Below are 27,616 nucleotides of genomic sequence, written 5' to 3' on the forward strand. Positions count from 1 at the left end.
ACACTCTCTCTCTCCCCAACAGGGCACTCAAAATATTAATTTATTTTTTGCAGTGTGTAAAAAAATGTATGATTAAGCAATCAAACAGCATCAGACCTGGAGCTTCTCTCTCACCCCTCTTCACACTCAAATTCCAAAACAGATCATTAAAATATATATAAAATAGATACTGTCAAGAGATACAACATCTCAAACTGGAATAAAATAATTGTGTAATCATATAAAGCATCATACAACAAAGACATTACCACCCACAGTGGACAGTGCAGTGAGTAGTAATGATGGTGAACGGTTTCTGGTTGGAATTGTTTGCGTGAACAAACATGCGACTGGCAGAAACCAGAACCACATTTAATGAAGAAAGACCCATATGCATTTCTTACAGGTCAGTAGAGCTTTCTGTAGCCCAAATTTGCTTTATGTGACATTGTGTATCATATAATGTAACTATTGTGCATTCTCATATTGTTATGGTTTACTGTGCCGACCTATAGTAAATTTTTTTTTAAAGCCTGACTTAATTTTCTCTGATTTCCTTGTTATTAACCATCCAAAATAAAGGTAACTAATATCTAATAATAATAAATACTACCAATACTGCTACTACTACTACTACTACTACTACTACTACTACTAATAATAATAATAATAATAATAATAATAATAATATAAAACTAAACAAAGTCAAGTCAAATTGGACTTAACTGTACATTAAACTAACAATATAAAACTTCGGAAACTGACATTTCTGTGCAAAAAAAACTAACAAGCTCTTGGTAGTTTTCAAGATGATAAAGGTATATCCATCCAAGGAAAATCTATAACACAGACATGCAGACATGCACAATCAAATACCTGAACTATGCTCATAAACTGAGGCTTCAAGAGGCATTTTTAAGACCTTAATTTACAAAAAGACATCTGTTGTTTATGCTATTTGGTGCTGGCATGTGATCAAGGAATTAGGGCTAAGGTTGAGAGAGGACGACTGGGCTTGCAGTTCGAGATTCGGCAGGTGTGCGCATGTGCACACAGTGTCTGCTCCTTCTCTCACACCTGAGGCACTGTTTCATACCTGCCATTTGGCCATGTGTATGAGCACAGAACATGACAGTGCAGATGGGTAGAAAATCAAGAACAAGCCCATGTGTAAACAGTGCAACTGAGGGTTTACAAGAAACAGAACTGAAAATGTTCAGCCACTCAGCACTTGCACACATCTCTACAAACCCTGTTCCTGGACAGCTACTGTCCTGTAGACTTTGGATTCAACCCTAATCCACCTTACCTGATCCAGCTAATTACTGCCCTGAGAAGCACTTGATTGGCTGAATTGAATGCGTTTGATTTGGCTTGGAATTGAACCTTGCAGGAGGGAAGTTTTCCAAAAGACCACTAATTTATAAATAAATGTATTTTATTGTCTGCAGAGTGGAAGAAGGAAGACCTTGATAATATCCACTCTCTCATCAGTTTAAAGTTGGGTTTCCTGCACAACTTAACAAAAAAAAAAAAAAAAAAAATGAAACAAACAAAATGTACAGGTTAGTTGAATTAGGTTTGCTTGAGCAGGAAAACCATTAAACTTTGCAGGATCTTGATTTAGTATTGCCCACATCTGGATTAAATGGATAGTCTGTTCAAAAATGTTATCTAAATAAGTCATCTTTGTTTGATTCCTTAACTGTGCACTGAAGTTACTAGTGGCAATGGAAGGCCTTCACTCTGATTAGCACTGTGCAAACTGCATGTCTGAGTCGTGCTTAAAAGCAGCTATTGTTTTTGTGAAATAATGTTATGTGCCTTACAGTTCACAAACCTTGAGCACTTTATCAATTGCCCACCAGTATCCACTGCCTTTGTGAACAATGCAATATTCCACATAATGTGCAATCGTTTTCCTTTTTTTCATATATATATTTGTTCTCCATGTATTTCTTACATTAATTGTCTAGCATATATTTATTTTGTTACATTTGCAAATAGGAGTCTGGTGAAACACAATCTCATTAGCAATGCACTCCGTGCTGTATAGCCTAATGTACAATAAAGTTCACTTTGACTTGAGTTTGTTTAGTATTAGTTGGAATTTATGGTGCAACAGCCAATCAGTTAACACACACAGAAAGAATAAGTTAAAATGAAATGGATACATTTTTCAGGGGGTTTAAAAAAAACTACACATACACACACATATATATATATATATATACTACATATATAGGACAGCAATAAAATGATCAGAGGTTGTGCAAGGTTAGTATGTTTGATTCACGTATCACATGATCAAATTTGGTTATTTATTTGGAAAGTGTTTAATAGTCACCAGAGGAGCTTAGATATGAGCTCAGAAATGTGTACTGATAAGTCTACTGTGGTTGACTACAGTCGTGATAAATTCAAAACTGTTTTAGACAAATTGCAGAAAACTGTACGTACCCTCCTTCACTCTCCGCCTCCTCTGAGCTCTGCCCCTCTGCTCTGGGCACTCCACTGGTTCTTTTCCTCCTCGTGGGTGTGGTTCTGTTGAGAGGACTGGCCTTACGGGCCCCACTTTTCACTCTCAGCTCATCCCTCACGTGGTCCTGAAGGTGTGGCAGAGCATCCTTCAGAGCTTTCACCTCCTCTTTCAGTTCAGACACACACTGGATCAAAGCCCCCAGCCGATCCAACACCTCTGCCTGACCTGTCTGCAGAGACACACTGCCCGCATTGCTACTGGAGTACAGAGCTGGACGATAAGTGCCTGACCCTGCGCTGCTGGCTACAGCACGCCGGTTCTGATACCAGACAGCAGCCAGGCTGATCCCCGCTGCCCCAGCCAGAACTCCCAGTGCCAGGACCTTGTTATCAGCCTGAGCCATCCTGCAAAGACAGAGAATGTGAATACAAACTTGACACAAATACTTCAAAATATATACCCAAACCCTAAATATACTATATTACTCAATATATTATTAGTATGTACTTGTTTTATTTGTAGGTGTTTTATTTCTTAATAATTAAGGCAGAGATTAACATACTAGCACTGGCTAAGGCATCAATCAGTGTCAATTCTGCTGCACTACATTTGTAAGTTTTTAAATAATTCTAAATAAAAATAACACATTTAATAAAGTAAAGTATTTTGGGCTTTTAGCCAAACATATCAAAATCAAGCAATCATTTACCTTTTAAAAGTGTTAACTGTCAAACTGTCTTCCTACCTGCTTTTTTTAGTTGAACCTGTTTTTATGACTTGGGCAACAACACAGCTACACATTTCAGTTTCAATCTTTCATCTTATACTAAGTTTCTCAAGAAAAGACTGTACGTTTCAAAGTTCTTGTCAAAAAATGAATGGCAGTGGTTTGTGTTATGCAAACAGAAAATCAAGAAAATCATACATGGCTCATCCAACAGATACAACTGTTTTAAGCTAAATAAGTATTAAAATTGTCAAAAAAAATTGTGCCTTCAGATGCTTTGATGTCATTACAAATGTATTTGATAATTAGCCTATTATTTTGCAGCACTCTTCTTGATCATTTAGGAGACACAGTGAGTGATGCACATTGAGCTGATTCAACAGATAGGCTGTGTGTACTGTAGTTCTGCTTCTAATAACAGATCATTACTGCAACATGGTGAGGAAAACATGAAAGGTGCCACAAAACATTTTTTCAGCATCAGGAAAACTCAGAACAAGCTAGTTTTATTTGAACACCTCACAATAAGTAGTCAAAGTTAAACTACAGAAACACTCCATAATACTACACTGCAGGAGAAACTAACAGCATGACAGCACAGTGTGAGTGTGTGATATCTGAGGCTGAATCTATGTCTATATCTAAGGACTGTTTAAACTTTTTTCAGATGCTGGGCTGATGTTAGGCCGGTCACAATAACAATTTTGTCATTTTGTGTGGATAATATACGATATTATTGTAATTTTAAGACAAATACATGCCACTAACATACTAATAATAAAATAGCATAACAAAGCAATTATACTATTTTAAAGACAACACATCTTTAGATCAATCTCCGTCTAATATATCTATAGAATATATACATTTCATATTCTTAACTAGATTACTAAAATAAAGTAACCTGCTTCTTTACTTTCTCTTCTGTAGTTTAATGATTTCAGAAAGGCAGCTATCTGACATTTTTACAGGTTTGGAAAATTAGTGCTACACACTTTTAGAGAACATGGAAATTAATGTTTTTAAACCGAGACCTAGGATACAACCTTACCTAGTTTTTCTTAATCACTGTTTGGTGTGTGAGTCTTAAACTGGCTCCATAGGTGAGAGAGGAGAGATTAAACCGGATTATCCACAGACCAGCCAGACAGGAAACACTAGTTACTATCTGGGTATTTAAAGAGCACACATTTCAGTCTGGTTCACCAAATATAATAACTGTATAAGGAGAACGTCTCTGAACGTGTGTTTTTTTTTAAACCAAAATAAGTTTGTGTAGAGAGTCTACAGAAGCTGACACAGACAGGGCAGCTAACCTACAGCACTGAGCTACTCTAACCTACAGGGCTCAGCTACAACTAGCCACGCTAAGTAACTACCAAACTGACCTCAGGACGGTCGCAGCGTGATTACTACGAAACTGTAACATAACGAATACACAACAGTGTCGCCCTGAAACACAGACAGACACAGAGAGACGCAGAGCAGTTCAGAGAAACTCAGAGAAAGTGAAAAAGAGGAGAAAAGCCCAGCCTTAATCTTACTGCTCACACCAGCACTCTCCAGCACCTGACAGCCACGGTGCACCTTCAACAACAGTCCGGAGTGCACTCCGCCTTTCCTCTGTACAATACAAATAATAAAGGTTCCGCTGAACGGACACCAAACTAGGGGCTAACCATAACTGTCCTCATAATATCATAAAATACTGATCTGCATAAGAAATAACTGTCTCTCTTTCTCTGTTAATATTAAAGAAATATTTGCACTAATATAATTTCATTAATAATATTAATAAAATATTTCACAAAAGTATATTAATAATATGTGAATACATATTTTACAAAAGTATAATTTCATTATTAATATTTGAAAAAATAGTTTACTTTTAGTTTATTAGTTTATTTTTAAATATTTGAAGATATATTTTACACAAATATAATTTCATTATAAATATTTTAATACAGATTTTTACAAAGGTATATTTAATTATTAGTATTTAAATGCGTTTTTTTTTTACAAAAGTGTCATTTAATTATTATTTTTAAATACATATTTTATAAAAGCATAATTTTATCATTATTTGTAAGGAAATATTTTGCACAAATATAATTTCATTATTAATATATATATTTTTTACAAAAGTATATATTTTTTATTATTTTAATAATAAGAAATATTCATCTTTATTGAGCGGGTTTTGTATAGTTTTGTATACTTTTTTATTATTAATCTTTTATGTACTTTTTGTGACTAATAACAGTTATAAAATCAATTGTATAGAATATTTATTTTCAATTGAATATTTATTTTCATTAATTAAAAATGTACATTTTTATGTCTATCATATTGTTCTTGTTAACTCTTTTACCTCTGATATTAAACTGAATAAACCGTTCTAATAAAAGCATGTGACCGGCACCCAGTGATGTCACTTCCTCTGGTGTGAAACATGAGAAAAGCAGCAAGATACAGTATGTCCAACTTCTCATTATTGTGTGTAAAATGTTAAGGGGTTGAGGGCCAAACATTTCATTACAATATCAACATCTGCCATTTAATTTTTAATACATAATAATGTGTTGAAAATCCATATTCTCCAAATCCATGCCATGTGGGACCTAGTTTAAGGTTTACATATGGTTGCATAAATCATACAAAATAGTAGGATATGTTATTACCGGCAGCTGTTAATGGTTTTAAATGTTTAATGGTTCACAATTAATGAAGGACCCAGATCTCCATCTTAACTTTGATTTATGGGGTCCGCTACTAATATCTTGATTCTACACCACATGTGTCAAACACAAGGCCCGCGGGCCAAATGTGGCCCGCCACGTCTTTTTATGTGGCCCGCGAGAGCTTGTAAAATCTTAGTGTCTATAATAAATAGGTCAGAAGCGTTCTTTGACCAAAAAATACATTTCCCACAATGCTTGTCGATTGTATTACCCGCAAAGTTACGGCTTACTGCCACTACACGGCAGTGTAGTCATTGATGTGGAAACCCTGCCGGAGGGAAGGTGTAACTTCGCGGGTGGAATTGAGACATGTTTATCCCATAATATCCAGAAAAAGAAAAGTTGATGCAGACGGACGGCTGTGCTTCAAGGCGAAAGACCGGTATGCATTTTGTGTTACTGACGAAAATAAACGCTTTTTAGAAGAGATATAAATTATGTGTAAATATTTATAAGACAATAGCTGATAAAATCTGTTTTAATGAGGTTAATAAACATCACTGTGACATCGCTAGTCGCAGTTTCACCTCAGCAAAGGACGAGGAGGTGAATCACTTATCTAACCAGCCTTTACTGATTTCTTCAACAGTCTAACCTTGCAGCCGTGGTGTGTCCACTAAACTCCGTAGTTATAAACATCCTGAGGTTAGCAGCGCGCTAACTGACCTGTTTATAATGTAATCCGAGCAGTGACTCCGGGATGGCTGCTCTAAACTGCTGCTGTTAGCTGCTTGGGCTGAAATATGAACTGTAGAGAGCTGTATTATCCGGTTAGTGGGGTTATTTTATTTCATACACAGAAGAACTTAAAATTTTAAAAACGCTCCAGACTGGCTCAGCTGAGTCCTGTAGCCCGTGGCTGGGCTGTAGCTCTGACTCAGTAAAGACTGTGGGCTTGTGCTGCTGCAGCTCCCACTAGTGGTTGGATGAGGAAATGCTAAATCTGTCACAGCTCACAATTTTTGATTTTATATTAATTAAGCCTCTTTTCAGTATCAAACGTTTTGATCAAAGTTAATATAACTTGTATTTTATGTCATTTCTATTCACTTGTATAGTTTGGTTCTTGATTGATGGAGTTTTTGGATTTCATAACAGGATTTATGTTAATAGAGCAACAAGCAAACATTTTTTCCATGCAACTGTAATATTTGATTGAATAAATAATATATTGAGAGTTATTTAACATTAAGGAGTAATTACATTCATTTACATATATTACATTTGGTTACATTTTCTTATATTTATAAGTTACATCTGGCCCTCGGAGGACAGCCAATATGCCAATGTGGCCCTCGGCCAAAATGAGTTTGACACCCCTGTTCTACACCACAGGACACCTTCAGAGGTATTGTGGAGCCCTTTCATTGACCAGACAGAGCTGTTGTCATGCACAATAGTGAGTATTACTATTCACAATATTTGTTTGGTGGGTTTTTAATGTCATCTTCATGTAGAGTTTAGATTTGTAATTAATTAGGTCAAGATCAGTGTATTTTTAATATAAACATATCTTTAAATGGAGAGTTAATGTGTTTATGTAATGACTTTTAAGAAAGTAAGTAACTTGTTCCTATTTGTCGTCAACATTAGCACAACCCTTGTTTTCCTATCACATGATAGACCTCTTCTTTCACCTTCCACCGTTAACCCATATTAACAACAGCTTATTATCAGAATCTGATAAAAAATGATTGCGGACAAAAATTATCGTTGGCAATATATTAATTTAGCTTATCAGCTCACTTTCCAACCAAAGAACAAGCACTTAGCCCAGTTCACATTATAAAACATGAATTCTAGTGCCAACACACTTTCCGTTAGCCTATTCAGATGTAGCCACACAAACAATGGCAATTTTACATCAAAAGCATTTATTAATTTATAAATCACATAAGCAAACCCTAAGCAAAACAAATCACAGTGTCACCAATCTTCATCCCTCTTATCCCTCTTTATCTTTAATCTGCCACCTTACTTAACCCAATATCACCCTGCGATGTAGTTAAAGTGCCTTTTGGACATTGGATGATTGGCAGTGAAATTTATTGCTATTGGTGTCACATAAAATAGATAATACACACTCACAATAACAAGTGCAGCATTTGAGCTCCTATGTCCATGAAAACTGATCTTGCTTGACCTGAAGATCCCTATGTCTTCACTTAGAGTTAATTATGAGAGTCATACCACATCATAGTTAAACTTCCAAACCTAACTACCAAAGCAAAAAGGCAAAGTTCATTACAGTCACTCATTAACTGTTACCTGAGTCAGAGCAGCATGCCTGAAACAACACTTTATAGCAATAATTCAATGAACATCTTGTAAAATTGACAATGACTTTAAACAGACAGCAGCTGGTTATGAAACAAAATGTGTTTTTAACTTTACTCTCTGTACTCTGCGTTCTTCAGTTTAGTATAGCATAAATCTATATTCAAACTGCTCAATGACCGAATACTTACATGTACACAAACACAAAATAAAATATACAAACGAATTACTATCTATACACATTGTTTATGTAAATATAAGTTAGCAGTGAACCCAAGAATAGAAAATCACCCAAAACTTACTTTACAAGAGCAGACGATTGTGCTGTGTGTTGGAGGTCTTCTCTCTCTTCAGAGCAAAACAGTGTGCCGGACTGCAGTTCAAGAACACATAGTTAATCTGATCAACCTTGAACTGTGTTGTCATTTCATGCAAGGCTGTTCTGACTGGCTACTAATGTTATTTTTTAGGGCCTGGACACATCTGCTTATCTTCATATGTTGCAGGAATTGTATTTCAAGTAGAGAAGGTTCTACTTGTGAAAAATAAATGTTAATATTGAGAATATTAATATTAAAATACTCATTACAAAATTTATCATAATTTATATAGAATGTATAGGACTTTGGGAATGTTAGCTGAATTTATCCATTCTACATCTACAGTTGATGTGTGTTTAAGGTTGCTGTTCTGCTGAAATAAACCAGTTGTGTCCAAGGCTACGTTTAGACTGACAGCCCAAATCAGATTTTTGGCATGTTTATATTGTATCTACTATCCAGATTGATTTCTGATTGTCAGCCATAAACCACATGAATCAAATTTTTGCTAATTGGATCCGAACCAAATATTAAGATAGTGTGAAATGCAATTACAATATAATGTGTACAGGAGTGTCTCAGTCTGGAAGCTCTGGTTGCTCAAATCGAACTTCAGTGTGTATTTTTTTCATTATTCACAGTGTAGCAAACAAGGGCCTCCTCAAATCCAAAGTGACAGACGTGCTTCAGTCCAAACTAATTATGAAGAATTTTCCTGCTTGACTGGTATGAAAACCTGTATCCACAAAGGTTTAACATGCCTGATATAGTTTATGGTTTAATGTTATACCATATAGATAGCGCTTTTCATTATTCCATTTATTTGTGCTATGCACCAGTTCCACTGGCATTAAACAGCCCCAAAGCATGATCCTACCACCACCATGCACCATGCTCAGTCTAAATTCTCAGCTGAAGATCACAGTTTGTCTTTCTCGCTGGCTGAGTGTTTCCAACTTGTATAATATCTTGTACATACAATAGTTAGTATTTCTACAGTCATCCTTCTCAGATCTGCACTCTTTAGCACTGCATTTGCTGGTGGTTTAGACATTAATGACTGTGTGTTGAGTTATTTTGAGTGCACAGCCAAGTTATATACTGTTACACTGACTACTTTACATTGTTTCAATGTGTCATATCTTCAGTGTTGTCCCATGAAAATATATAATAATGTGAAAGGTGTACTCATTTTTGGGAGATACTGTAGATTTATTAATTTAAAAAAAATAACTGAAAAGTGGCACATAGGTACAGGAGTGGAGTATATTACTCCCCACCATTAACACCACCTGCCCCGCAGACACAAAAAAGGAAATAAAGACTCATCACATCATTATCATCTGTCTGTTATAACATGCACTGTGAGCTGTTATCTCTGCATGCATCTACCCGCCACACTTGCACATTTCCCCCACACCACAGTGCACCCTCACTATCTATTTACTTTTCAAAGAACCCATTACTACATCAATAACTCAATGTGATGACTTTGTCAGATAGAGATTGATGCAGATATCAGATTGTCCACACAATGTTCCTGGGATAAGGTTTAAAGCAACAGATTCAAAGTTACCAAACTGTATATAACACACTGGGACCTACCAGGTGTGTCTTGTTGTAATTTAAATAAATTAATGTGATATATGATAATACCACATGGTTGTTTTAATTCAGCTAGTGCTGCTTCTTGGACCTTTCAAACCACCTGTTTCTTGGTCCTCCAGATCCCAATATGACATTTTAACTGCTTTTTATTTGTAACATTAGTAGTAAACTACCTAAAGATGCTGTTTTGTACCTTATAGTGTTCTCCTGCTTTATGGCAATCCACTATTTTAAATTTCAGTGTAGTGATCAGCTGCTTAGAAGAGTTCATGGCTGCTGAGAGTTGTGAGGAAGTTTTAGTTTTTTCCACTTTGAGACAGTATAGTACCTTTACCACTCAGCTTGACTATACTTGACTTTTCTCGCTTGCTTTTCCATTAGGAAAATTTGGTTCCAGGAACCAGTTCCTACTTACTCTGGGTTCCAGTAGTCCTGAGTATGGCCTAAAATGTGATGCATGAACCTTGCAGAGTGCTGGTTGGCCTAAAATAATCATCCATCTTTGCAACGCAGTGCAGACAACTGGAATTAATTCCCTTTAGCAGTCTTCGTTGTTATTGAGTCACAAATCTGAAGATGGCATTGTGATGGCTACATTTCTAGGGGGAGCTGTGCTAATGGAAAATGAACCAGGGACCAGGTACCAAAAGACACGTAGTAGACGAGTAGTGTAATAATGCAGCATTATGCAATGTTCCTGCACACTTCACCAGAGACACATAGTGCAGTGTGCAGCATGCTGAGCCTGGAATTGGTCAAGCATCACAATGGTTTTACAGTGAATATTTTGAAGTAAACTTATTGCATAAAGTTGCTCTTTAAGTCTAAGATCTTGGTAAAAGTAATCTGGGAAACCTCATCGCTTGGTGAATGATTTTCTCTTCTTTTGTTCACTCTAAAATGCATTTTGGACTTTGGTTAATCTTCTGATTACTCCCCACCAGTGAAAAAAGTAGATTAAAGTATACTAAGCAGTATTATGCTATAGTGCAGTAAAGTGTAATTGTAGCCACATTATTAATCAGTATATTTAAAGAGTGATAAAATGGAAAAACTTTTTCTGTACTTTAATTGTATAAAAAATAGTACAAAAGTCTTACTTAAATTGTGCTAAGTGTTCTTAACTGTACTAAAATTGAACTATTTTAAATATACTTAAGTAACATTTAAACATACTACTTCATGTATGTACTTCTTGTATACTTTGTTGGGTATAAAAATATATTTTGTCATTCTGTACTTTATTGTTTTGTTTTTAGCATGTTTCAAATTTACTTTATTTTTTTAATTAGTAGTAGTAATTTAATTTACATTCTAAAAAGTTACATGATACATTGTACTTTAAGTGTACTACTGTAACAGTTGTTTTTAAAAGTTTATTGAGTTACATGTGTACAAGTGTTCTTCATAGTAATCTATTTTTTAAATACACTATATTGAACTTTTTAAAAAGTATGATCAAAGTTTACTTTCAAAACATATGATGAAAGCATAATATTAATGTACTTTAATGTATTTTAAGTAAGTACAAGTACATCTGTTAGTATATTTACAGCATACTTAAACATTTCTCAATATGTTTTAAGCACAATTAAGTATATATATATATATATATATATATATATATATATATATATATATATATATATATATATATATATATATATATAAATATTTTTTTTTTTATTTATTTATTTTTTTTTACCAGGGCCACTATTAACAATACGAGACAGTTTAAGCATTTAAGCAGAAATTTTTGCTTTTCACTGTTTAAAGTGCTTTTTTTTTTACAAGCAGATACATGTTTACTGTCCATATAAATCATTTCAACTATTTTGCACAACAATATATATTCCCAGAAGAACATAAAAGAGTATTGAACTTATGCAACAGCAGCTATTTCTGGAAACAGCAGATTGTTGAAAAGCTCAAAGTGAGCCTGCATGTTATGGAAGAGCAGGGTGGGTACTGTGTGGGCCACATAGAGGTGGGGGGTGTTCTCGCGGGCTCTGCTACGGCTGCTACGTGCAGTTTCTTCGAAGTCCCTCTCTCCTAGAGAACACCGTATTGTTCCAAACCCACATGAAGGATTGTCTCTACCTGGAAATACATTACATACACACACACACACACACACACACACACACACACACAGTCATACAGTGTGGGGGAGAGGGAGACTCTGCACTATTGGTGCTTGCCCACCGTTCTCAGGCTAAACCAACAGTCGTCAGAAGAGATGAGGCGATAACAGTCATGCATCCATCCGTGGCTCAGCTCTGTTCAGGTCAAAGCCTGCAGATTACACACCATCCTAAAGGCAAATATATTATCCAAAGCCCACAGCTGCTCCTGGCCTCACGCTTCAGCAAAAAACATACACACACAACCATGACTCATCTTATTCAGACACACTAGAGCTGAAACAGTTGAAAATCAATGTGAAGAGGTGGGTAAAACCATCCATAACTATCAGCACATCAGAAAACGTCCACAGTCCTCAGGTTTTAATAGAACATTTTGATGGAATGATTAGCACATAAAAGAGGCTTGCTTTTTATATAGATATCGAAAGAAGTATCACAGTATAATAATAGATTTTACCAGTTGAGAGAAAACTGTACGCTATATCTACAGCTAGTGATCTCCAAAAGTACAGTTACAGTAGATAGTAAATTTAAGCTACACTGTATATTTGAACCCTTCCAACAAATAAACACATATCCACAATTTAAAACTCGTTACCTCTATACTATCTATTTCAGTTAAAGGTTAAGTGAAACCTAATATGTTCCACTGTCTGTATGTTTAGTAGAAATTATAGAATGTCTACAGAATCATAAAATATTTACCTGTATACCTCTGCTGGAAAGGAATGACAGAAAACTAATTGTCAGTGCAACAGGTGTAAATTATCTTTGTGTTATAATGCATGTATAAGGCATGTATACTATTGTAGTATGATGTATGATACATTTTCTCTCCTGATGAAACCTAAGGTCCCCTGATCTGAGCTACAGTATTAAGCCCTTAAATTGTTAAAAGCAGGGGCAACACTGCCCCCAGGTTTATTATGGTCAAACATAGTATTGCACTGCACTTTGTGAAGCTCTGAAAACTACAAATAGTACCCACTTCTTAATGGCAACTGATTTTTAGATGTCTATATTTATAAACTATACTATTATACTATATCTACTGAATGTTTAAGTTTTACGCAGCAGATAAACATGGAAATAGAATAGAATTGGAATAGAAGAGAAAAGCATCTGCCTTCCAGTTTCTATTCAGTTATATATAAATTAAAGGTGGAAATGCCACATTGACATTGTTTTGGTATTTTAGTGGCCCAAACTGACACTAACATTAATACTGTAGTTCAAAACCCTACTGTTTTATATAACTGAAGCCAACATTGGAAAATAAAACCTGCCTAATCGCATCTAATCACAGGGAAAGTTAACTGTTGGTAAACAGTGGAGATGGAAAGACAGTTTAGAAAGTACACAGCTGGAATAAGGCCAAATCATCTACTCTTAGGACTTGGACACAAATTTGTTGGGATGTAAGGGAGAGATTGCAACACATGCGAGGCATTCTAAACAATGTATTTATTCGTTCCATAATGTGTGCATACAGGTCAGTATCTCAGATTTGAATATCATATAAGACCAATTGGTCCTTTTGGCAGTGTGGGCAGTGTGCCAAGTCCTGCTGGAAAATGAAATCTGCATTTCCGTAAAAGTTGTCAGCAGAGGAAAGCATGAAGTGCTGTAAGATTTTCTGAGAAAACACTTCGCTGACTTTGGTCTTGAATTTAACAGTGGATCAACACCAGCAGATGACATGACTCTCCAAACCATCACTGATCACTGATTTAATTTGGAAATCAAGGGAACAGAGTCTGGAAGAAGAGTGGAGAGACACACAGTCCAAGCTGCTTGAGGTCTAGTGTGAAGTTTCTACAATCAGTGATGGTTTGGAAAGACATGTCATCTGCTGGTGTTGGTCCACTGTGTTATATGTGCAGGAAAGGAGAAGGTAGTATCAGAGTTTCATACAAGGACCTTAACATTGTCAAAGATTCAAATGACTTTTTATTTTAGATTTGAAAAACAGCATATAATTAATGCAGAATCTTTTTCTTTTCTCCCACTCCAGGATGTACAGTATACTGTAAGACTATACACAAATTGTTTTGTTGCAGCAATTTAAAATCACACATTGAAAAATGGATAGATGAAGCTGATTTTCTTGGAAGAAAAATTTAACTGTCCTGACCTGACCCTGTGCCCTCATGATGACATAACACACCCTAGAGTCCCATTGGCAGAGGGCCTGTACAGGGCTGACAGAGTGAGGATCTGATTGGCTCTCTCTCGTCTATGGGCAGCATACTGTCTGAAGGCTGTAACTGTATGTGACACAGCATTGGCCTTGCATTCCACCAGCAGCAGATAAACATCGGGCTGGGTGCACTGGTGCTTGTCGTGTGTCTGTGTGTACCTGCAGCACCTCACTTCCTAAAGCTTTACTGTACTGAGGATACTCAGCCATGAAATCTGTGTCTGGCCCTCCAACACGTACGCTTGCCGCCGCTAAACGTGTGTGCATGCACGCCTGTGTACGTGCATCTACACACATACATGCCTGTGTACGTGCATGCATTTCTATGTTGCTGATTATTTACTTATCCTTTAAATCTAAAATGTTCTATAGAAATCAGAATCAGACAGTTGCTTCTTATTGTAAGTAATTGTTAACTTTTTGACATAATTCAAACCATTTAATTTGAGCCAACATTTCAATAAAACCAACCAAAATAACATGGAGAAATTATTTTTATATTTGAAAGGTGAGAATGTTTAAAAGGTTAGGCCTCTTGCATTATCTTGGGTGTCAAAATTGACCTATCACTATGTTTAACAGCAGAGGCAACCCTAAATTATATATATTTTAACTTAAAATGTATTTACTAGAATGAGAGCACAATTAGGGACATCTTGTAATTGGAGGCCACCGGGATGCATGCTGTCTTCAGGACCAACCAGCAGTTGCTCAGTGTGTCCCAATTCACGGTCTGCATCCTTCAAAGGACTCATTTGAAGGTCGATTACCTCACAGCGATGCGACTAGATTGTCCATTTCAAAGGCTCCTTCGAATGCGGTCGGCAAATGCGGCCTACTTTTCCTCGGAAACGAAAAACCCACCGGGTGCATCCTTCATCCTTCACAGCTTACAGTATCCCAAGATTCATTGCATGTCGGCTTATTTCAGCAAAGAAGTCAGCAGAGGAGTCAGCTGTATTATGTAGTATATGTAGTTTATAGATATATAAAGTTAGTGTATTATATATATATATATATATATATATATATAACTAATATAAATAATATAAAAATAAATAAATAACACTTTGTTCTAATTCATTCCAACTTCATTTCAAATGCTCTTGTATTTGTTTATGTTCAGTTCCACCCGTTCACATTTAAAACATTGAAGTAATTGCACAGTTAATTTACCTGGACTTTATTTTGTTGTCTGAAGCAAAACGAGAATCAAAATCTTTGGCTCATTTCTCAGCTCTGACCTCGGTAGGGTAGAATCTTAAACAGGAAATACTCCGTAGGGTACTGCCATCGCAGCCTACTCATCCTTCGAAGGACACATCTTCGTAGAACTCGTCTTTTGAAGGATGCAGCCCCTGAATTGGGATACACTGGCTGTGTCTTTGTGTGTGTGTGAGTTTGTGTGAGCAGCCAAGTGGCTGCTATTCTTTATTTCGAACTGTTGGGTCTCTTGGACCTCTTTCCTGTATTTCCTTTTACCAAAAGAAAAGAGAAAAGAATAGTAAAAAACGTTTATGTTTCAAAAGTTAGATTTAACTGTGGAAGGAAGGTTGTGCCTTCTTCTTCTCTCTTTCTGTTTCCACCTTTCAGTTTCTTAGTTTTCTTATTTTTATTGGAGGAGCCATTTTGTTTATTTTGTCCGTTTTTCATTTCTCCTGGGAAAGCCAGCTTTCCCCCTGGCATCCTATGCTCTTTTCCCGCCAAAATCCCCACATTAGGTGTGGGCAATTATTTTGGTTTCCACTTGTTTTCAGGATCCACATTATTTTAGTTTGACCCAATTTGCTCTTAGTCTTGTCTACTCTGCATTTGGGTTCTATTAACTACCTTTACTAGGTAGCTCACCCAGTTAGGAAGCTTTGCTGTGAACAGTAAGACCTAGGTTCAACCCCCTAATCTGGAGGAGCCCTTACAGAGAGTATACACAATGTTAAGACTACACACGGAATAAGAAGTGTATTCATTAAAATATGAGGAATGCACATGCTCAGAAATGATATTAACATAAGGTGTTACATTGAAAGTGATGATCAATTAGCATTAAGATGTGCAAAATGTGCCAAAAAACACCTTAACCAATCTGGACTGGGTTTCCCAAAAGTTTTTTTATCACTAAGATTATTCTTATATGGATGAGTGATCTTCACACTGTGCACTCTCTCTCCATGTTAAGATGTTCTTAATGTTAAGATGATTTGGGGAAATTAATCCCTGGACTGCTGATAAATCAGGTTGGGTCCATAGAAACACCCAGATTTACAGAGATTTTATTAGTAATGTCTTGTTATTAAAACAACTGCTCAAAAATAAAATATTTTATATATTTTATTTTAACCTTCTTTCTCTATAGGAATAGACTCATCAAAACTTTGCCTCTCATCAAAAACACTTGGCAACTCCTGAGACACCACCTGAAATACCATATTAACCACCTGGGATCAGAGCAAGTGCTTGCCTAGCAACTACTAAGTAACACTTTTGCACACTAAGTAAATAGCACTTGCTATATTGTAGCTCCCATCTACCATCCATTTAGCAACGACATATCAGCCACCAGGGATACTATAGCACCCATCTACCATCCACTTAACTACAACGTATTAACAAACTGGGTTTCAACTTGGCTACTTGGTAACCATCAAGACACTTCTTATCATTATAATGCTGCCACTTGAGCTGAGCAACTATTTGTGATAATTTTTATGCACACTACTAAAGCCCTTTTGAGAAGCTACAGAAGCAGGGTGGAAAATACTTAAAGGATTTTACTTTCCATATTATTAAACCAAAATTTTAATATTTATCCACTTGCATTTATAAAGAAACAATTGTTGTTTTCACTCTAAACATTTATTTATAAAAAGTGTACAAACAACAGATTTTTATTAAGACAATAAAAAGATAAAATTGGTAAAATGTAGGTTTAAGTGTAAATTCTTGTTCATAACAGAATATTTGTTCTTTTATTTATATTTGTACTTTTTGTCACATGGTCTATATCATGCAGCAGAATCCAGAATCTTATATGTGGTCCAACATTTAAACTGTTCATAAAAGAAAGACATACGTTAAAGGTACATCTCTAATTTTCTTTTTTTTTAGTTACTGATGTAAATAATGTATAAACAGAATTAGTTAAGCAAGATTCAAGCCAGCCTGTGCTTCCATATGCAGGGTACTGAGCACAGCCAGATAGTTACCAGCAGATGGCGCTTGCATTACTGTCATTGGAGCATCATTTCTCCTCACCCTTGCTGGAGAGGGAAGGTCTGCTGCCTCTAATGTTTATGAAATCGCTAAATGGGTTTTTGGTAACCGTTTCCTGTTAAGACAAAAAAAAAAAGAACAGAAAAAAAACTGCTTACTGTCACTGTTTATGAACCTGCACCTAACCAGAAACACACACACCACCTTGTTCTCAGCCAATGAAAGTGTGATAAGCCAATTACAGCTTTAATCTGAAGTTGCTCACACTGGGGAAAATGCTGATGGTTGTGTGAGGCTGGCTGGCTGGCACATCCTGTGGCTAAACCCCTGTCTGGAGGTGAGTTAGGAAAAAAAAGCTTCAGTCATTTTAAGGTCTTGTCTTGGTTTCTCTGCGCTGCAGTGTTAGGGTGTGTCGAGTCTGTAACGTCTTTAGAAACACTAAACACTTCACCACTAAACCATCTTCTACAGTCAGGACGTTCTACGGTAAGGAACGAGAAGGGATGCAACACCTATAGAGTGAAGTCACGTCTCCCCAAAGCACAAACAACATTATACAGCAATTTGGCCAATTATAAATAAGCTTTTGGTTGAACTAATTACTTGTGCATGACTGTGTGTAATGTTGCATTTTACCTGCTCTAGAAGAACGCACTTACTATGCAACATCTCGTCTGTTACACCTTTCCAGATTTCTCATTAGATTTGTTTGTGCCTGTCATGGCGGGACAGGGCTCAGACACGCACAGATACAAATAAAATGATTCATTAAAGAAAATGCCAGTACAGGGAATGGTCAAAACGTTCAGGGTCAATACCTGTATATAGCAGCAATGGAGAATAAACATACCATAAGGAGGAAACAGTCCAAAGCTCATACACAAGCAGGCAAGTCGGAAAACAAAACATGGTTACACACGAGAAAGAGTAAACAAAAGCAATGGGATAAACGTGTCCTACGAGGAAAACAAGCAAAGTGTGTTACGTGAGGGTGTATTTATTTGGGTATGGGCAGGTGAATTCAATATTCTGGTGATTGACTTCCTGGCAGTGCCTGTGCAGTGACATGTGATTGTGTGAGGGAGTGATGTCAGAGTGGGGTGGTTTTTGGGTAACGTAGTCCGGAAATTGGAGATCGCAGGCAGAGATGAGTATTAAAAAGACAGGTGCGCTTATGCGCCATGCGTGACAATGCCCTTTATCTAAACATAAAATGTTAAATATAATTATTTTTTCATTTTGATTGGGTAGAAAGTCTTTCTTTCTAGAGGATTAGGAAAATATGTTGTCACCACCAGACAAAAACACTGTCCAAATTTGCTGCTTTTCACTTAATTTAATAATAAATCTAATCGTTTTTCTTTACACTGTATCCAGATTTTCTGATGAATGTACCAATAGAAATGTTTGAAAATTAAGCAAAATAAAATTTTATTTCAGGGACTTCTATTGAAAATTAAATGTTTTTTTTCCTTCTCCTGTAAATGTATCTTTTATTTTACTGTTTTTAAAGTTACCAGCTTTTACCCTGATAACAACAATATTATATTTTAAAATGTTCCTCCAAATAAACCTTGCATTACCAGTGTCACTAGTGTAATTTGTGCTATAAGGAATATTTGAAAAAAATCTGCTGTAAAATAGTAGTGTAATATATTTCTAGATACAGCATATGTGTGTAAAATGGTACAGTTGTCTCTACCAAAGTCACTACAATATTGAATTTTACATGAAGTTTTGTTATTCGCTAAGCCTATCTCTGAACATTCACTCAATATACTTAATAAAAAATCATACAATATTTTTGACATACAGTATCTATTCATACTGTATGAATGTTTTCATGATTGCTTGCTTGCATAAAACAATAAGATATGAGATAAAACTAAAGGAAAGCAGTTAAATAACATAAAATAAGATTTATTCAGAGACAGCAACTAAGAAATCTGAATAAATAAAAACATTCACAATAAATGTATAGTCCCAAATCACTACGAACTGTGAAAATTAAAAAAGGCATTTGGAATACTCAGAGTAAAGATTAAAAACAGCTAAAGCTTAAACCAATATGTAAAGATTTAATTGAGAAGATGTGTAACTAAAACTATACTACAACAAGCTGACAAAAGTCTTGAGTCTTGGTCACAGACATTATTGGTGATCTTTAATAAAACAAAAACAAGACAATAATTTATTTGATAAAACTATTTATTAAATGCAATGCAAAAGTACTAAAAAAGTTGGAACTTGCGAGGTACCAAACTATCTCTTTTTAATTCAGGAATAATCATTTAAATGAATAAAACCAATATAATATGTAATATATTACTGCATACATTTTAAAGTGTCATTCCTCTACAGTTTCTTGATGCCCATGTTGGTGGTTCCTCTGGGAGAACAGAGCAGCTGTATTGAAGCACCAGGACTGGAATAGTGGAGGGTGGGGTTGGACTATGGACTCGCATGTGGGCCCCTGGCCTGTGTACAGCTCTGCTTCTGCTACTGCTGTGTGTGGAGGAGAACCGTGGAGGCTGTTTCCTTATGCATGCCAGTGGTCAGGCCTCTGCCTACACACCCTCAGCTATTTCAGGCTTTCTCTGCTCCTTACCCTCCATTACAGCTGCACCCAGACTAATAGAGAGAGAGGAGGAGAAAGAAAAGGAGAGAAAAAGAGAGGGAAATGTTATAAATGCTAAAAAAAAGATGGTTATTTATTACCAGATATTGTAACTTTGTAGCTCTAAAAGCTCTAAGACAGTGTGCAGACAGACTGTTGTGTAATACAGAGATGAGAACCACTGAAACAGAAAGAGTTCCTATTCTTTATTCTTATTCTGAAAACAAGAAAAACAGCTTGAAACAAAAGTGATTACTATAGAGAGCTCCTCTCTGTAGGCTCTGAGGAGAGAAATGTGAAGCATCTGGTTTGTTTTACATGGACACGAGCCACTGAATGAAATCAAAGAGAATGTACTGTGTGTGTATGCATGCAAAGGAGCGGGACGACTATTAAAATGGTTGAACTTGGCACAGTGTGTTTTTTTTCACTATGTGATGTTTTTTAAGTAAGGCAAGAACACTTGCATAACACACATTCCTCTGCGAGTTACAGGGGGCCTGGACGGTAGTGAGACATCCAAGGAACCTCAGGCTGACCCTCTGTTCTTCTGGATGCTATTGATGTACACCAGACGAACGATAGGAGAAAAATACGGCCATTTGCGCAGACTGAAAGAAAAAGAAAACACATTACGAGCCATAACAGAACCACTGAATAAAAGTAACGGTTCATGAACAAAAAGGAGCGTTTATTATTATGTGCTCTTGTGTGTTTTTGTGTGCTCGTGTTCTTGCGTCATGTCATATCAAGTTGTGTTCCAATGCTCAGGTAAAATAATACAGCAAGAGGATAAAGGATTAAGAGGATAAATCCTGCACCTAACAACTGGGGTTACACATAGGACCCATTCCCTTGTCTTATACTCTACACTCCCATTAACCTACCTTAAACTACAAGACAATAGTAACCTCCTCAACCCAACAGACAGGTTGCTGTGGCTGTTTATGATCCGATCATTTCCCACAAACACTTAATCTTCTCTTCACAAATACACTGATCATACACCTAAGCTTTTGTCAAGGAAAATAATATTTAAAAGTAATGGTTAAAATTCTTGTATGTGTTCTTGCTCTGCCTGAAAACTGAGTATGCATTGAATTGTGGCTTTCCAAGGAAAACAAATGGAAATACCCAGCATTCATTGTGAATTCAGTCCTCACATGCTGGCAAAATATGTTGTTCAGACCAACAACTATACGTTTTTTAAATGAACAGTGCTTTTGATTCTGTTTTCAAAAATGAGCAAAGAATGTATGGTAAATTGTCAAATCTTGGTTCATTTGATACAAACAATTAAAGTTAATTTTGTTATTTTGGGAGGCTTATACAGTCTCCTGTGGTAGTCTTAGCTAAGCTGGTTAGCTTTAAATGATAGTTGGGACATTCCAGGATTTTGGTACATTTCCTGTCCCACCACTTAAATTTCAAATGTACATATCCAAAATATCTAAATGACTTTTTTTTTTGTGAAAAATGTACTTGTTATAAGACAAACTATAAAATATGGTGGAAAAATAAACTCCTTAGATATTATTCGAAAGACCGAAAACCTTTGGATCACCTCAAAAAAATTCTCTTGTCCCACACATTGGGTGACCAACTCCTTTGGCAAATTTAACAATTAAAATGAGCTCTAAATAAATGACTTCCTCTTGTATATTGTTGTATTATATGCATCTCCTTTACTTATGAAAACAATTTCTTTGGTCTACATTATATTGCATGTTGCAGTTTTTATGCTATTAAGTTGTGTCCCACAACATGCGCGCAGCCCTGTTACCATAAGGAATTTTACCTGGCAGAGAAAGAGTTAAAAATATTTGTCTACCGGCACAAAGGAAGTGACATCACAAGGACATTTTCTGCCCACATGGCGAGACCAAGGGTAAGTGAACAATTTTCAAGTTTTTTTTCCAAATATGTTTGTCCAAGTTGTGTGTTACTCAGTGAACGCAACCCTGTTACTCATATTGTAAGACTAATATTGAATAGAGTCAAAATTTTCTTTATATACTTATAAAACCATGTCCTTGATCTTGTCTACATAGCTAAATTTTACAGTTAGCATCTGTTCCTGGGTTAAACCACAACGTAGCCTTGATTTACAACCCTGTTACTCACAACCCTGTTACTGTAAGTTACCAAATATATTGCATAATCTAATTTAAAAAATGCTTCGATACCTGAGCTTGACGATTCAAACTTTTTGATAGTCTATTACCTGTATTTAAAAAAATATGACTAAAAATGATCAAATTGAAGATCAAATTTTCAGAAGTGACCACCCCTAATCCCCTAATACCAAAATCCTGGAATGTCCCAGTTACTGATTGGAAAGGCAGGTTTTATTGTTATAATCTATAGAAGTATCAGTTATATTATAAAATAGCAAATTCACATCATCTCAGTAGGTCCTCTGTCCTTGAGCTCTTGTGAGTGCATTCTAGAATGCATTCTAGTGCATTCTTCTCTTCTTTTTTGTTCTCTTCTTTTTTGTCCAAGTTTGAACGATTGTGTCCTATAATGATGTCTTAGGCCTAAAAGTCATGAGGTGTTTCTCAATGTCAAGAACACAAAAACTGACTTAGGTTCTTGGGTTCTTGACATTGAGAAACACCTCATGACTTTTAGGCCTAAGACATCATTATAGGACACAATCGTTCAAACTTGGACAAAAAAGAAGAGAACAAAAAAGAAGAGAAGAAAGTATGTATAATATTGTTATCTGTTATCCCTACAAAATTCTACTAGAACTCTACTAGTGCTTAACTGGCTAATTTACTGGCTAGATTACATCCAAAGATTTTTAGAGCTGCTACCAGTTTTCCTATTTCTAATATCTGACTGATACCTGGTTAGACCACTACTTGTATTCACAGCCAGTAATCTGTGTGGTGCTAAAATAAAAAAGACCCAGAAGGATTTTAAATGTCAACACCATTAAGACAAAAAATGAGAGAATATTCATTATAAGCCAACCTAAGCTTAATAATCTTAAAAAACATTTTTTACATTGTGAGAAAATCCCTCTAAATGGCCATTAAGGTCATAATCATACCTGTCAAGTTTTGGACTTAAAAATAAGGGATTTTTTCCGCCGCCCCAACAGCCCAACAGCCCATATATATATATATATATATATATATATATATATATATATATATATATATATATATATATATATATATATATATATATATACAGACATATATATATATACATATATATATGTATGTATATATATATGTATGTATATATATATATATATATATATATATATATATATATATACATATATATATATATATATGTATATATATATATATATATATACATACATATATATATATACGTATATATATATATACATATATATATGTATATATATATATGTATATATATATGAAATTGAAGGGTGCACAAATTTACAAGAAGGACATGGATCAGATATATTCCATAAGTAAATAATAGTCCTAAGGGGCCTACACAATTAATAATCTTTCATTAATACTTCTTTCTATCGTTCAGTCCACTCCTGATCAGTTCAGTTAATTTCAGCCCTCTTCACATTTTCTCTCTCTCTCCAGCTCAACCATCTCTTCTACCCCTTCTAAATAATACATTACACCACAATACTTGAGATTTAAACAAATTCTAACAAACCCTAAAACTAGCCCTGAACTAATAGAGTTTGGAAATTATAGTTATTGGCTGATCAGGCACATAAGGGCAGGGCATTATATATATATATATATATATATATATATATATATATATATATATATATATATATATATATATATATTTTTTTTTTTTTTCTCAAACCCTGAATATCTATCTAGCTAATTCTAAAGTTAAGCTAACTGAGTAACAAGCTGGATTTCATTAAACACACAATGGGTTTAGAAAAATCTCCGTATATTCAGATTAGCTTTAAGGACAGCTGCTCCGACTAGCTCACAGCGAGGGGAGGGGCGGGGCTTCCCCCACACTAAACAGCTCTCCGCAAAACCAGCAAGCTGATTGGCTGTTTCTCCTTAAAGGCGGGACTTTCTCCTTGAACCGGCACCACGATTGGTTAAGAGACACACAGCGGTCAGTGAATTGTCGCCTGTGGCCTATATATTTTTTTATTTAGTATAATACGGGAAATTTACGGGAAAATACTAATACGGGAGGACGGCGGGAAAGAGGAGTAAAATACGGTAGTTTCCCGGCCAAAACGGGAGACTTGACAGGTATGGTCATAATGCCCACTTATGAGGAGTCTGAACATGACAGTGTCCCTTAAACAGTCTAGTTCAAAAATGTCACTAAACACATTATTATACATAACCATAAAGTTAAGACATATTAGACATATTTAGACTATTAATGAATTTGATCAATCTATATATTTTGTATTATCAGGGAACTGCCATAGCTTGCTAATGTTACAAATAAATAAATCATTCTTTAATTGAGTCTGTTATTCAAATTTAAGTGCCTTTTAGAGCTGTTCATGCAGATAAAGCTGTCAAAATAAGAGCTGGAATACTGTGTACTTCTATTTTTCTGCCCTCACACATCTGAAGTTGCGCAAACGCTTTTAGGTGGGAAGTAGGAAGCTCTGAGATGGAAATTTCTCAACTCCCAGTTGTTAAGAAAGCAGCATTCTTCATGGCTAAAACGAGTAGCAGCAGCCATCCTGAAAAACTTCTGTTCTAACCCTTCTTTAACCCAGTGTTTTTACGATCTAGTCCTGCTGCTCTGCACATTTGTGGTTTCCTTGCTTTAACACACTTCACATCTAAAAAGGGCTTGTTAATGAGCTGATTAGTTGAATCAGGTGTGTTGGAAGCATGGAGTGTTCTTAAATGTGTAAGACAGGGTGCCTCCAGGACCAGGAATGAGAAACACTGCCGAAAGCATAAGCTAAACTTAACCTTACCTTAACGACTTATAGAACCCTAATAGAATGTAACATTCTTACAGTTTTTGCAAGTGTTTTGATCCATTAATTCTGTTTAAGAATCAGCTAAGGGAGAAAAAATAGTTGTCCTAATTAAGCACAAATGAATAATAATACTAACTAATTTGTAAAAGTAGGGTGACCAAACGTCCGTATTTCCCGGGACATGTCCGTATTTCACGTCCCGGGTTTTTTTTAAAAAAGTGAGGAAATGTCCTGGTTTTTAAATTACCTTCATTGAACCAGAGAGCAGTGTGAAGCGCTCCCTCCCACCCTTCCGGTGTAGTTTTACTTTAAGAGCACACACACAATGCTCCACCCCTCAGCCCCCCCCCCCCCCCCCCACCAGGTGTCCTGGTTTACCCAAATGAAAATATGGTCACCCTAGTAAAAGGTAAAACCATCTAATAGCACAGCACTGCTTTATCACTTCTGTTAAAATCAGTACGTTGTCCTTACCTTACAGAATTTGTATGAGTACTTCTTTTTCTTTGTCTCTTCAGGGGTTTAAGGTACAGGTACTGTGATCACTTGATTGAAACGAGAGGTTTTCCAACACTGATTATCTCACTGTCAATTCATTTCAAACAGTATTATTGTTTTAAACCTGGCAAATTTTCAGTGGTTTTATTTTGTCTTTATGAACTTTTTTGTTCTAGTTCTTAAACTACTCTTTATATTACAATAAGAAATATCAAACCCTCTGCCAATGAAAAAAAAAATTATCTGTGGAGGCCATAGGACAAAAACAAACATGCAAACAGGCACTGCTTTATCACTTCTGTTAAGATCAGGATCTGGATAATTGCTTATTACCAGCAGTGTATGTATTGTGATATTGGCCTGATATACCTGCTTGCAATACTTATCTGCTCTGAAGGACACATCTGTTGCTGCAGGAGGGCACAGGTAATGAAGGCAGAGCGGGAAAGTGAGTTCTTTGACCTTGCAGTTTGGGCTCTTATTACTTACTTGTACTGGTTTTAGTCAGGGTTTATTCTTTTAATTCTTTTTTTTGTATTTGAACTTTGAGTTAATAAATCTTCACCTCTATCCACTACTCACTACTTGCACTACTTGGTGACTTTGTGTCTCCCAGTACGGGAGTTCGACAAGCATCGTCACAAAGAAGATAAATATATCAAAAATATAAAAAGCAATATTTGTGTGTAAAATGAATCAGTGCAATACTGTGCACAAACATACATAAGATATAGAGTAAGTAACATGTAGACATTCATGTCAGATCATTTTTAATGAACACCTACTTACCCACAGACACAGACAAACCCTATCTCTGGAATTTTTAGGCCTTTAATATTCTCTTCTCTTTGTTGTTCTCCTTTTAAGTGCAGTGATGGTCTGGCCACCTTGGCTCCAGTGTGACAGATAACCGGACACAGCTGGATGCCCGAGACGAGTGGACTCGGCCTGTCTGATGATTTAGCATCAGCTCAGTGACAAGCTGCGCAGAAAGGTCCCGACAACCTGCCGCTCCCTCGGAGAGAAACTCAAACCACATGGGAGCTCCCCTTTCATCTGACACATGCAGGCAACTCGAGAGCCCACCAGACGCTTTCTTTTCCGCTTTAGTTCGGCAAGATCTCATCATCAAGGTTATGTGACAGTTATTTTTTACACCAACGTAGAATGTAAAGAGATAGATAGACTGGCGTGGGAGACGGACGGACAGAGCTATCATTCATTTCTGAAGCTAAACCTGGGCTAAAGGGTACGATCTCCAGCGTACTGTAAACTTCAGAAGCGATCCGTTCTGAGACGTATACCTGTCTCGCAAATGTTGGAGTGACATGAGATATGGGTTGACTGACAGGCCATACAGGCCATATAACGTAACCCAAGCCAAGACATTCATAACAGAAATGTAATACACTCATATGTTTCAGATGTACGAGAATTAATCTTTCACCAGAACATACCACAGAAATGAAAACATGCCACGAGCTCTGCTGTGCATTAATATAATGGCTCCTCGGGCCATGGGTTGGATAGATGCTTAGCAGCATGTCAGACAGGTAGACAATGAATAGCATCTTCTCTCCAAGAAAGCCCGAGCAAAGCTCTGCTGGAAATAAAATGATAAGCTATTCTAGCTATTGTGAATCATACTGACCTGCGTAGATTAAAAAAAAATGGACACGGACAGCGCACTGATCGTGAACCGTGATGGAAACTATTACATTACTCACAGTCTGGGACATGAAGGGAGGCTCTGTTGATAGGATGGCTCAGTCACTATCTGCTGGTGGTGGAAGAGCACGCTCAGAGGAGAGCATGTCAGACAGCAGGAATGCCATGCACAGTAAGCCATAAACATCGGCAAGAATGCACCG

At 36.2% G+C, this 27,616-nt stretch overlaps 1 protein-coding gene and 1 long non-coding RNA gene across 6 annotated transcripts in view; one reads left to right on the forward strand and one right to left on the reverse strand.

Annotated features, from left to right (window-relative positions):
• Positions 1–8,596, reverse strand: part of LOC103037124 (regulator of microtubule dynamics protein 2) — a 40,126-nt gene extending 31,530 nt beyond the window's left edge. Inside the window, exons 1-2 of one of the 5 annotated variants that reach the window (XM_049481522.1) lie at positions 8,509–8,596; positions 2,440–2,865 (exon numbers count right to left, since the gene is read on the reverse strand). In XM_049481522.1, the coding sequence (XP_049337479.1) occupies positions 2,440–2,864 (425 nt within the window). In that variant the 5' untranslated portion in view covers position 2,865; positions 8,509–8,596. The other 4 variants (XM_049481521.1, XM_049481523.1, XM_049481520.1 and 1 more) reach the window with 4 other exon arrangements.
• On the forward strand, positions 5,609–20,084 carry LOC111195968 (uncharacterized). The gene is made up of 3 exons (XR_002651904.2): positions 5,609–5,662; positions 7,265–7,328; positions 20,053–20,084. It is a non-coding gene; the product is annotated as an uncharacterized LOC111195968 (long non-coding RNA).
• Positions 20,085–27,616: the final 7,532 nt, after the last annotated feature.

This window comes from Astyanax mexicanus, chromosome 7 (genome assembly GCF_023375975.1).
Source record: "Astyanax mexicanus isolate ESR-SI-001 chromosome 7, AstMex3_surface, whole genome shotgun sequence".
NCBI lineage: Eukaryota > Metazoa > Chordata > Actinopteri > Characiformes > Acestrorhamphidae > Astyanax > Astyanax mexicanus.